The sequence below is a fragment of the Gymnoscopelus braueri genome (assembly GCF_963280865.1).
Source record: "Gymnoscopelus braueri genome assembly, chromosome: 6".
Taxonomy (NCBI): Eukaryota; Metazoa; Chordata; class Actinopteri; order Myctophiformes; family Myctophidae; genus Gymnoscopelus; species Gymnoscopelus braueri.
Window position 1 is genome coordinate 29,406,192 of NC_137607.1, and position 12,008 is coordinate 29,418,199.

At 44.0% G+C, this 12,008-nt stretch overlaps 2 protein-coding genes across 2 annotated transcripts; both read right to left on the reverse strand.

Moving 5' to 3' along the window:
- Positions 1-222: 222 nt before the first annotated feature.
- On the reverse strand, positions 223-5,953 carry LOC308087357 (GDP-L-fucose synthase-like). The gene is made up of 10 exons (XM_080431142.1): positions 5,930-5,953; positions 4,470-4,615; positions 4,228-4,342; positions 3,559-3,687; positions 2,894-2,967; positions 2,648-2,781; positions 2,019-2,150; positions 1,825-1,904; positions 1,168-1,267; positions 223-1,053 (listed from the first exon to the last, which is right to left on the reverse strand). The coding sequence occupies exons 1-10, from the start codon at positions 5,930-5,932 to the stop codon at positions 998-1,000; spliced, it is 969 nt and encodes a 322-aa protein (XP_080287268.1). The 5' UTR covers positions 5,933-5,953; the 3' UTR covers positions 223-997.
- Positions 5,954-7,812: 1,859 nt separating this feature from the next.
- Positions 7,813-10,927, reverse strand: LOC308086871 (uncharacterized protein; the record flags this gene model as incomplete). Its single annotated transcript, XM_080430515.1, has 7 exons — positions 10,751-10,927; positions 10,339-10,434; positions 10,050-10,241; positions 9,803-9,898; positions 9,415-9,594; positions 8,159-9,145; positions 7,813-7,863 (listed from the first exon to the last, which is right to left on the reverse strand). The coding sequence occupies exons 1-7, from the start codon at positions 10,907-10,909 to the stop codon at positions 7,813-7,815; spliced, it is 1,761 nt and encodes a 586-aa protein (XP_080286641.1). The 5' UTR covers positions 10,910-10,927.
- Between the last annotated feature and the right edge of the window lie 1,081 nt (positions 10,928-12,008).

Genomic DNA, 12,008 nt, shown 5'->3' on the forward strand with positions numbered 1-12,008 from the left:
TATGGTACCTACATGTACAGCATTAACAAGGCTTAGTCTCATCAGCGCCTCTGACGCCATCTATATAGCATGTTCTAGTATGGTGTATACTTTGTTTTGAGGTTTGTGTGGAATTCTTTGTTTATAAATATCTAGTTTTAGGTACAGCATAAAAGCCAGTCTGTTCAGTGCCTTGTCTCCATTATGTTCTACCTGAACTATAAGTTCTTTAACCAACAACTGATTTTGATAGAAATTTATTTCCATATAAAATACTTACAAGTTACATAAAAGCAGAACACTTTAAATTACAACATGCTCCATGACAAAGCAGTGAAGACAAAGTGAACCTAGGCATACTTTATCTACCTAACCCATGTAAATTACAGCAACATTTCCAAATGAGCATCCTTCAAGAAGGGTAAATCGTTTACCATTCAAAAAATTAAGTGAACAGATTGAATATTGCTGCTGACAGTCAATCTTGAGCTGTCCAGCTCACGCTGTTTGCACACTTAAGTGTTTCTACCAGGCCTGGAATTTCGTCATGTTAGGGGCAAGGCCACTTGGCCTTTGCTGTTGTAAATTTTTTGACGGCACAAAAGGCCACTTGATGTTGAATCTCAACCAGACAACATCTGGTGTCTACCATATTGACAGGAAGATAGCACAGATGGGAAATGGTGAAATCAGCGTGTGCAGGCAGGGGGAACTACTGCGGCCATAGGGCATTTTTCAAGGGGCACATGGCCAAAGAGAGGGGCAACGAGGGCCATGGCCGTCGTGGCCGCCGTGAAATTCTTGCCCTGGTTTCTACAAATGAGTGACAACACAATCAGGATGACAATGACCAGACTTCATTTACAGTAAACAACATTCTGCCTGAAGCTTCACATTGGTCCCTTCACCTTTGACTACCTATACCAACACCATTATGTCTTTGCCCTCCAGCGGACAACCGAATAATCATCTGTGGAGTGTGGACCGTATGAGTCCCTGATGACTTGCGGTGCACTCTTCATTTGCGAGCTGTGTCATAGTTGGCTACAAACCAATCACATGTGTCCTTCAAAGCTGTAAGTAAGACAGAGGAACAATCAGTGGCAATAAACCGTAGTAGATGGAGCAAATATGTGATTGTCATGCAGTATTACATTACAGTATATCTATTTAATGGGCCAGCAGTACCTTTGTTGAATGGCGTGAAGGTGAAGTTTGGGAGGTAGCGCATCAGCTTGGCATTGCTGGCCGTCTTCTTGAACTGCCCGTCTGCTTTACTGGTATCATACTGGAAGTCACAGGTCAAGGAAATGGACACAAAGAATTTGGGACGTAAACTGCAAACAGCTGTATCCGAGTAGGCCTACAGTATTTCACATTTCCTTACAAAAGAAGGCAATGAATCTCTAAACTGCAAGTTCAGCAAGAAAGACTGACCTACTTGTGTGTCCCCTTCTGTGTACCAGTCATGTGCCAACACATGCATTTCGTCTCACCAAGAGCTGGGATATTTAAACCCGTTTGTACTGTTATTTCAAGGTCTGATCTGCCTCACTCCACCAGCAGTGTAAAGGCCCTGTGACATCTGGGTGCAAGCTATTATCCCAATTACACCCTGTATTTAATTAATTATATGAATTTACAATTATTTACAATTGCAACTACAAATATTGGTTAGATATTCAATAGTTGCTCCGTAAATAAAAAATTGACAATCCAAAATATTATCCCCATTGACTTAAACTGCACAGCAATGCACAGGTGTTGTTATTTTATACAGTGGCACACACATGCTTTGTTCACGTGTGTGTGCTAAAAGTTTTAATTTGAGCTTCAAAAGGATACCACCACTTCACCTTTGAAGCCCAGCGCTTGGACGACCGACTCTGCCGCTTCTTTGATAGACACCTCATCTTCCTCACCAACTGAAACCAACAGGAAAGGAATACATTTCTTAATTATCACACTTTTTCACACAGACCTGCTGACAATGTAATGTTTTTTTATTTCCAATGTGTCTGTTGTGTATGGTAGTTTACCAGAAAGAATGATAGGATCCACTTCCTCATACTCCCTCAGAACCCACAGGAAAAGGCGGGCGAGGTCCAGGGAGTAGATGAACTGCCTTCTGGGAGTGCCTGAACCCCAAACCGCCAGGGGCTTGCCCTCCTCTGACAAACAGACACACGTGGAATAGAGAATGATTTAACCCATTAAAACTGGGAAAGCATCTGTGTCATTTTAGATTTTAACCACTTTAACCATTATTTTATACTGTGCTTTGGCTATTAAAAAATAGCAGATATACAAGCTCATAGCTTGTAGATCTGCTATTTTTGAAAAAACTTGAACATTTGTGCAAATCTTTGAATATATATATATTTTTTTTAAAGTGAACATTTGTAACTGAAATCATTGCTTCTGGGGGACCCTGGAACAAAATAGTTTGAAAAGGCGGTCCGCGGCCAAATGCATATCATTTTGGGGTCCTTGACATGAAAAGGTTTGAGAACCACTGATACAGTACATAAGTTTTTCAGAAAACTGCTATGATTTTGAAGACATTTGTAGAATCGGCCTCAGGTCTTAATCAATGGGTTAAACAAATCCATGCTCAAGTCTGTAATGAAATGAGTTTACTACTATATTGAATCTTGACACGACTTACTCTGAGCAATGTAGACCTTGTGTATGAGGCCTGGCAGTACATGGCCATCCTCAATATTGAAATTGTCATGGGGACCAAACACGTTAGTGGGAATCACAGCTGTGTAGCAGCGTCCGTTCTGCTGGACATATGCCCTGCAAAACATCCACTCATATGCTTGAACATGCAGTAAATAAATATACAGTAAGTACATAAAAGTTGAATATGTTTTAATATATAACCCACATCTGAGTGGACTTGCCGTACCTATTATGAACGTCAATCATTCTCTTTGCATAAGCATAGCCAAAGTTGGACTCATGAGGTGGGCCATTATGGATCTGGTGCAAAAAGAGAGGTGGAGGTCAAACACCTTTACTCTTACAAAACAGAAACAGACATACTGGCAGTCGTGGCAGACAATAAGTGTTGGGGAAGCTACTCACTCTGAACATTCCACACTACTGGAAATTGTAGTTAAACTAGAACGTTAGTTACACTATTTGTAGTCTGGGAGACTTCGGCTCAGAGCCTGGACAGCAGGGGCGCGGCCACTGCGTTCTGATTCAAATCAATAGCCAATGAAGAAAAGGGGGCGGGATCCACATGCAGTGGGTGTTGCATGTAAATAGGAGCGACGGGAAGCAATTTCTCCTTGAGAAATTGCGGCCGCCATTGTTGTGTAGTGCTATTTGCCTCTCTTCGGACTGTTTAGACGAGTTGCACAGCTCTCATACCGGTAAGAGGCGTGTCCGCTCAGATTCTGAGCGTAAGCTACATCCCGCCCACAAATACAGGGGTTTTGGCCCAGAAGTTCCTCGCCCCTCCCGTTTGTATGCGAGAGCTGGCGAACTCAGATTACACTATTTGTAACTCCCCAACACTGAAGACAATAGGTACATTATCACAACAGGTGCACAAAAGACTCTTACCATGGTCTCATCGATTGGGTAGGTTGTCTTATCAGGGAAAATGCAGGTGGAGAGGCAGGATACAACTTTCCCCGCACCGACTTCATGTGCTGCCTGCAGGACATTGTCATTGATGTAGATGTTGTTTCTCTGAAGGAATAGACACATCATTAATGGAATACTTCAGGACAACCCCCTTACACAAAGTCAAGAGAGCAGTTGAATACCATTCCATGGTCCTGGACAGACGAGCCTATATTTATATTGTAGCGTTTGCGGTCCCTTACAGCTGACACACTAACTTGGGAAATAAAGGGAGGAAACATTGACTAACGTTTTAACCGGAGAACTGGGTTTTATTGCCCTTTTAATACAGTCTAGAACTGGGTTTGGAGGGTGACGAAAAACAACAAAGAGGCTGCGCTGTCTGTCTAGGCCGAGTCTCTTCACACACTGTGTAACAATAGTGTCAATAGTGTCTCTGCTGCTTCCTTGTTTTCCTCCGCGGGCTTCTTTCCACAAACAGACCTTTGCCCATTGTTTTCACCCACTCTCAGCCTGACCTACCTACTAGGCACCTCCTCCCCCCATGAACCCCCCCCCTCACCACCACAAGTCTGTCATTATTCCTGCAGGGTCGCTACAATATTAAGACCCAATTCTTTCCTCATGCTGTTCCAGTTTACTTACCCAGAAGTCCAGGTTGACCCTCATGTTTTTGAACAGTCCTCCCACCATAGCAGCGAGGTGGATGACATGTGTGGGCCGATGCTTCTTGAACACTGCCCGTGTCTCCTCCATGTTCCTAAATAATAAAAAAACACGTAGAGCATTTACCCAGCCAGCCAGTTCCCTGACTGTTAGGTCTGAAATGCTGTATTGGGTCTGAAATATAAAAGTAACAGTGGTAGTTGAAACAAGCAGGTTCTCACATGAGGTTTGCATCCTTAGAGGAGAGGAAGACCCATTCTTCGCCCTCCTTCGCCTCTTCTTTGACCACATGTTGAATGGCTCTCCCCACCAGACCAGACCCTCCTGTCACCAACACCTTCATTGGACGATCGCCCAAGCAATCCATCTACACACCACACACACACAAGATTTTGTTTTGAGTGCAGCAGATTGTAACACAATACCTAGGACCCATGATAAAAGTGTAGCTGATGTGGCACTCCCCAGTCCCCACCACCCAGCTCAATGCTGCCTGGCCACGTCTGCAGAGGGTGTATCAGTATCACAGTTGGATAATAAATCATCTATTTAGGAAGTAGATCAAACTACTGTATGTCATTAGGTGCCGCTGCAGATTGTTTTACCGGTTGATTTCTATTTTTCTTTTCAGCTTGTGGAAAGTAGCCTACAGTAATAATAATATGTTACTGTAAAGTCAGTTATTTTATCTAGTAATCTAGTACAAACGTGTCGATGCGCACTGTTCTTGCAAACACACAAGCCATAACGTTAACTGACTTGTTGTAGCAGTCAGATGTTAACGTAGCCATGGATCACACGCCGGTCGTCTGTCACAACCGTCATGTATTAACTTCAACCTGGTGTTTGCACTTTCTCCCTTTTTGGCCCGTAGATCTACTTAAACGTTCATATTTCAAAAGTTAACTGTTTATCCCATGGCCACGGATGTTACAATTCTGTACGATTCCTCAGAAGTACCCTTATCTTCCGTATTGTTCAATAAAAAGCATTTTAATCCGATCGGTGGCCATTTTCTTCGAATCTCTCCATATTCTTTCAACTACGCAACCCTATCGGTTGGAAGGTGTATTGCACTCTAATACATTATAACTCTATGAGAAAATGGCCACCAATCGGAGTAAGATTCTTTTTATTTAACAATACGGAAGATACGGATACTTCTGAGGGCTCGTACATAATTGTAACATCCGTGGCCATGAGGTAAGTACTTTATATTTGAAATTGGAACGTTTATGTAGATGTACGGGCTAAAAGGGAGAAAGTGCAAACACCAGGTTGAAGTTCATCCAAGACTGTCATGATATGACAGTGACGTATTAGGGCTAATGTTAACGGTACCGTTAACGTACCACCAAACAGCCACAGATCAGCTGATTTATAGACTTCGTCGTATGGCGGGAGTCGCGCGCCGAAAACAGCCAATCGACGCGCTGTGAGCTTGTAGATCGTCTGTTTTCGGCGCGCGACACAGTCGTACGACGGGACACAGATTGGGCAGAAGTCAGAACGTTAGCATAGTTTTTAGTCACAAACAAAGAAACGGACAGGAAAATTATTCCGTGGCAGGCTATAATAATAACGTGTCTTAACATGCAAAACAGAACTGAAGTTGGTTAAGTTTATGCATTTCTGTAAACATACACTAGATTTACTCTACGTTAGTAACTAGTTGTCTTACCATCACATCAAGACAGACAGCCGTTTGGCAACACAGGCATTACCGTTGCCAGTTTTAGTGAGAGAAATAAGCAACCATGTCTAAGAAAACAAGCCCAAAAGAAGGCCACATGACATGAAAATATTTGAGAACTACTGGTTTCAATAATGATAATTTAAAAAAAAATAGAAGCAAGCCCAAATAAGTAACTACACTTTAGAAACAAGACCCCAAAAAATGCAACCCTCAGCCAACTACCAATATTTACAAGCAACTTTACAGAAAAACAAACCCAGTGTCGCTTATAATAAGTCGACATGGCAACGCTTGCAGGCAGTTTAGGCGGAGGAGGCGGGTCTTCTTCTACTTGCGCTTTTCAACCCTTCACTGCCCTCCATTGTCCAGTTTCTGTAGCACAACGCAGTGGCTGCTTCTCAAACTCTTTCATTTAATCAGGGACCTCCATTTGGTTCCATATTGCCATTTGTGCACTGACTGAGAGTTACACAGATCTGAGGGTCCAGTTGGAACTAAGTCCCCCCCTTATTATCTCTTCTTGTACATATTTTTTTACTGGTATATTATTTTTCATACCAGTAACCTGTAAGCTGATTGTATGACGTTCTGTATAGTAGGCTATCTGTCTGTCTCTTATATGTCATCATGATTTGTGTGCGTGGGGATCTCATTTTAAACAAGCTTAGTGCTTTATGAGTTTTCCAGTTTAGTAGACCTTGTATTGTGAATTGTACTTCTCATGTCTCACTAAATATAGTAAATCAATCAATCAATCAAAAGTATTAATACAAGTGTTACAATAATAGTGGCATGGGGCCCACTATAGGCTATTATCTGTACAATAAATTATTACAAGTATTAATACAAGTGTTACAATAATAACACTTTTCTAGTTTGAAAATGTTTCTATGTTGTTAGCTTTAGTGTAATGTAACCTCTCGGACACAAAATCCTCACATGCATAAATATACAAATAAAACTCATGCACAGTGCTGACCTTGAAGTGACCTTAACCACTTAAACCCCAGCATCGGTATTGTGAGGAAAGCTTTCGCTGAAAATAGCAGATAGACGAAGCTCCCAGTGACCAACAGTAGAAGATGATGGTTGTAATGGTCAGGTCCCAGTGACCAGCAGTAGAAGACTGTGGTTGTACTGATGATGATAAATAAATTGTAGACTACAAATAATGATAACTAAAAAACAGGTTTACATAATTGCTTTTATTAAAGTTTGAAACCTTTCTGAATCATAAAATAATTAAAAAGCAGTTTGTACAAAGCCATTAAACCACAAAGTATAATTTAGATTATTAATTTAGATTATGAAAAACATAAAGCAGTTATTAAAGAAATAAAACTAGGTTGTTATTGACATCAGTCAACTACAACGATAAAACAAAAATAGCATATGGGCAATTAAAATAAACAAATATAGAAATACCTTTATATATGAAAGCTACTTTTAGAATCAGAATACATTTTGTTTTCTTATGGCAGATATCTTCATAAGGAATAATTCAACATTAATCATGATAGACTACAGGGTGGCCTGCGTCCCTCTCGGATGACATCACTCTGCTCCGCCACTCTCAGCAGGTGGAGTCACGGCCCAAGGCATGCTGGGTAGATAATGAGACAGCCACGCCCCCCAACTGCTCCTCTGTCCGTCTGACACCTCCCACCCTCCAACCACCCATTCCACCTCCTCTCTCTCGATCTCTCTCCCACCATCTCTCTCCCCAGCTCTCCATTCTTCCCTCCCTCCATCTCTCTCTCCCTCTCTCCCACCATCTCTCTCTCCATCTCTCCATTCTTCCCTCCCTCCATCTCTCCCTCCTTCTCTCCCTCCATCTCTCTCCTCCCTCAGAATCAGACTGTAGCGCTTTACGGCGCCTCCCATTCCTCCTTCTCCTCCTCCTCTTCTCTCTCCATCTCCTGTGGTCACCCAGCGCTCCTCCTTCACATGTCTCCATCCTTCTATTGCTTCCTGTCTACTGAACGTGCGGTACAGCGTCTTCCTGTACACGCCTCCTCCTTCTCCCTCTCTCTCTTCGTTAATCTCTCCCCCTCCCTGTGTCTCTACTTCCTTCCTCCCTCCCGCTGGTTTCAGCGTGATAACGGGCCTTACACTCTCTCCGTCCAATCCTCCCCTCTCTCCTTCCCTCGCATCCTTTTCTCCTCCTCCTTCTCCCTCTCCCTCCTCTCCTCCTTCTCTTGAGATGAACAGAACGGAGCGATAGACCGCCACCGCCCCTCCACCTCCTCCACCTCCTCCTGCTCCACCCGCCGGAGGTGAGATGGCTCTTCCGCTCATCTCTCCTCCTCTCCTCATCCTCCTCTCCTGCGCTCGCAGCGCCAGCGGCACATACATGTGCCGGTACCAGCGTGCACACAGCAACGCACATGCACACGTGCATGCACCCGACAGCGTGCACAGCAACACACACCCTGCAAACAGCCACCAGCAGAACAGCCCCGCTCCGCCTTGACCGCCCATACGACCCTGAAGGTCAAAGGTCACCCTGGGTGTCACTGTTGTGACACTCGCTGTGGTTGTAGGGAGACGGGTAGGAGTAGTGGAGAGTGTTGTTGTAGATACTGGAGTACTGGTAGTATTAAGAATAGAAGGAAGAGGAGGAGGAGGAGAAGTAACAGAAGTAGTAGTAGGAGCATTAGTTGTAGGAATAGTAGTAGGTGGAGGAGGAGGGCGACGAGCAGTAGAACCAGTTGTTGAAGTAGTTGTAGTAGGAGTGGTAGTAGTAGGAGTAGTCGTAGGAGTAGTCGTAGGAGTAGTAGTAGGAGTAGTAGTACTAGTAGTAGTAGGAGTAGTAGTAGTAGTAGTAGTAATAGGAGTAGTAGTAGTAGGAGTAGTAGTAGTAATAGGAGTAGTGGTAGTAGTAGGAGTAATAGTAATAGGAGTAGGAGTAGTAATAGGTTCAGTTATTGGCCAAGAGGGGACAGTAGGGCGGACATCCGAGGGAAATAGCTGCCATGTTGCGCCATCACCCCTGACCTCTGACCTTGAGCTATGTGTCCAATGTACCATTTGAGTGACCAGCTCGTACCAGGACATTGTTGCTCGGACCCAGGACACGCCCGGGGTTGGGGTGGGTTCATCATGATGCTCTGTGGCAGTATATGATTGTGCTGCACAGAAGTCTGCTTCCTCTAAATTCACCACAGGGGTTCCCCTCAGCCGGGCAGGAGAGTCACACACCTAGCAACAAAACTAACCAGTTACAAGACAAGTCAAAACACCCAACGACAACGAAGTTCATGTGATTGGGTGTGGTTAAGGTCAGGCTAAGGATGGGGGGGGGGGGGGGGTTAGGCTACGGTTAGCCAATGAGATTGCATGACTTCAAATTCCCAGTTTCGGAGCTACTAGAAATTTGGCACCAGTTTATGTTAATAATGTTATGCTAGTAATAATATCACTAATATTAATACTATCGTTTTTTTGTTTTTTTGCTGTGCTGAACTTACCACGCTCTCTGCATTACTAGTCACAATTGGTCCATCTCTAGTGTAAACATTGTAGTCGTAGTCGCCTAGGTAACGATGCAGGTAATCCAGGGAACAGGAACAGGTCCAGGGGTTATCTGAGAGGTATAGGTAAGGAACCTCCTCTTTTTGGCTAAACCAATCAGAGGGCATTACCAGGATCTGGGCGCAGACAGAAAGTGGAAATAGAGAAGAGAAGTTACAGTACAGTATTACTCTACCTAGTACTGCAGTACTTACATTACTGTTACCTTGTTGTAATAAAGTAGTACAGTAACGTCACCATGTCATATTAAATGTGTAATAAAGTTGTACGGTAACGCCACCTTGTCGTATTTCATGTGTAATAAAGTATTTATGGCAATGTCACCTTGTTGCTTTCAATATAAAGTGTCTCGATGGCAGATAGTGGGTGGAGCATGAGTTTGGGCAGAACTCTGATGTTATTGTATGACAGGTCCAGGATCTAGAACACAGTACAGCCAATCAGAAAGCCAGGATTAACAGAAAACAGAAGATGGTACATCTTACATCTTTCCTTGGGCATAGAAGATAATTGTCTATTCAATTATAATCCTCTCTTCCCCTCCCCTTCTCTCCTCTCCTCTCGTACCTACCTCCAGCTTGTTGAGTCCAGAGAAGGTTAGGTCTGACACAGAACTGATGGTGTTTCCTGGAAGGTGGAGCTCAATGAGTCCTGGACATGCAGAGAAGGAATGTCCAGGCAGAGATGTCAACCTGTTGGATCCCAGTTTCAGAACCTTCAGAGTGGGAAGAACTGAAGAGGGCGAAACGGAGAGAGCTGGAACCTGGAGAAGAGAGGAGAGGAGAAGAGAAGAGAGGTCAGTTGGTTGGTCATTCATTCATTAGGTCATTCATTCAGTCAGTCAGATGGTTCTTAAATACCTGGTTTCCGGTCAAGTCTATTCCATATATTTCTGGGAAGATTTGGAAGGAGGCCCAGATTAGACTGGTGAACAGGTTGTTAGTAAACAACAGCACCTGGAATACACACACACACGCGCACACACGCGCACACACACACACACACACACACACACACCCCCAGACACCCCCAGACACCCCCCCCCCCACACACACACACACACACACACACACACACACACACACACACACACACACACACACACACACACACACACACACACACACACTGTGACTTATTATTTGGTCCTCAGGAAACTCTAGTACGGGTGCTTTTCTATCCTTCCAGGACCTTTAGTACGACTGGTTCTATCCTTCCAGGACTAGCACTGCTCTATAATGTTCTGTTAAGCTTAAATGTGTTGAGTATTACCTGGGTTGTAGGTTCGATTCCTGTCGGTACGTCAGTGAATCCGGCCGCTGTGCAGTTCTTCTGAGGACGGTGATCTTTGTCCCGGTCACTAAGACAACCGGTCACAGCAGTTGCCACGGTGACATTGGATAGGAGGAATAGTAGGACAAATGGACGCATTCTGCTAAGACCCTATGACTGTCTGTCTGTATGTCTGTTCAAGGAGAGAAGAAAATATCTGTGTGTGTGTGTGTGTGTGTGTGTGTGTGTGTGTGTGTGTGTGTGTGTGTGTGTGTGTGTGTGTGTGTGTGTGTGTGTGTGTGTGTGTGTGTGTGTGTGTGTGTGTGTGTGTGTGTGTGACTGTCCATATAGTCTGATTGGCAGCGGTTGAAACAGGATGTGTGATATAATACTGCTTCTTTAAATAACACACATTCACAAACACACACACACACACACACACACACACACACACACACACACACACACACACACACACACACACACACACACACACACACACACACACACACACACACTCACTCACTATCTCTCGCTCACAAACATTTATATAAAAACACACACCCACACACACACACACACACACACACACACACACACACACACACACACACACACACACACACACAAAGTTTAGCATTTTTCATATACGTTTTTATTTCGGACAGGGGCGGGGAATCAGGGATCATGTTTTTCACCTCAAAGAATCCCAGGATTGTTCAAAACTCACGCAAATCGATACATTTTCTGGATTCATAGGTTCAAGAACTTTTCATTTCAATTGCCATTGGCTACTTTGGAAGAAAAAAAGGCAACAGGAAAGTTAAAAATGGTCTTGTGAGTCATGTCATGTGATAATGGCCGTTGAACAGGGTTTTGGTAGTTTGCCTACAAATAGCTTCAACAATTTGTGGCCGGTACTGACACAGCCCTGGGTAGGCCGCCCGGTCTGGCAAAGACCTGCGTTCCGAGGAACATCCTTTTCTAGTCATTCATAATTTCATATGTTACGATACGATACGATGCGATGCAAGAGTGCGGTCTAGTCGACACCAAATCGGGACTCCTGAATCGCTGACCTCCACACTCTCCTATCTATCAGGGTCTTGAGCTCTACAGTGTTGTTAGCTAAGCTGCAGTGCATCTACGTAGGTGGTGCGCTTCTTGCCGTTCCTGGCTTTGCCCTGGGTTGGCTAAAGCATACAGAAGGCCTGTAAACAGATTTGTAAAGCGTCAATGTCATTTCCTTGGCCGGTAC

What these genes read in the sequence shown, in the direction of transcription:
- LOC308087357 (XM_080431142.1), bottom strand. An exon ending in CAAGGTCTACATTGCTCAGA is followed by an intron (nt 2,151 to 2,647) that starts GTAAGTCGTGTC and finishes TCTGTTTGTCAG; the next exon opens with AGGAGGGCAAGCCCCTGGCG. An exon ending in GGATCCTATCATTCTTTCTG is followed by an intron (nt 1,905 to 2,018) that starts GTAAACTACCAT and finishes TGTTGGTTTCAG; the next exon opens with TTGGTGAGGAAGATGAGGTG.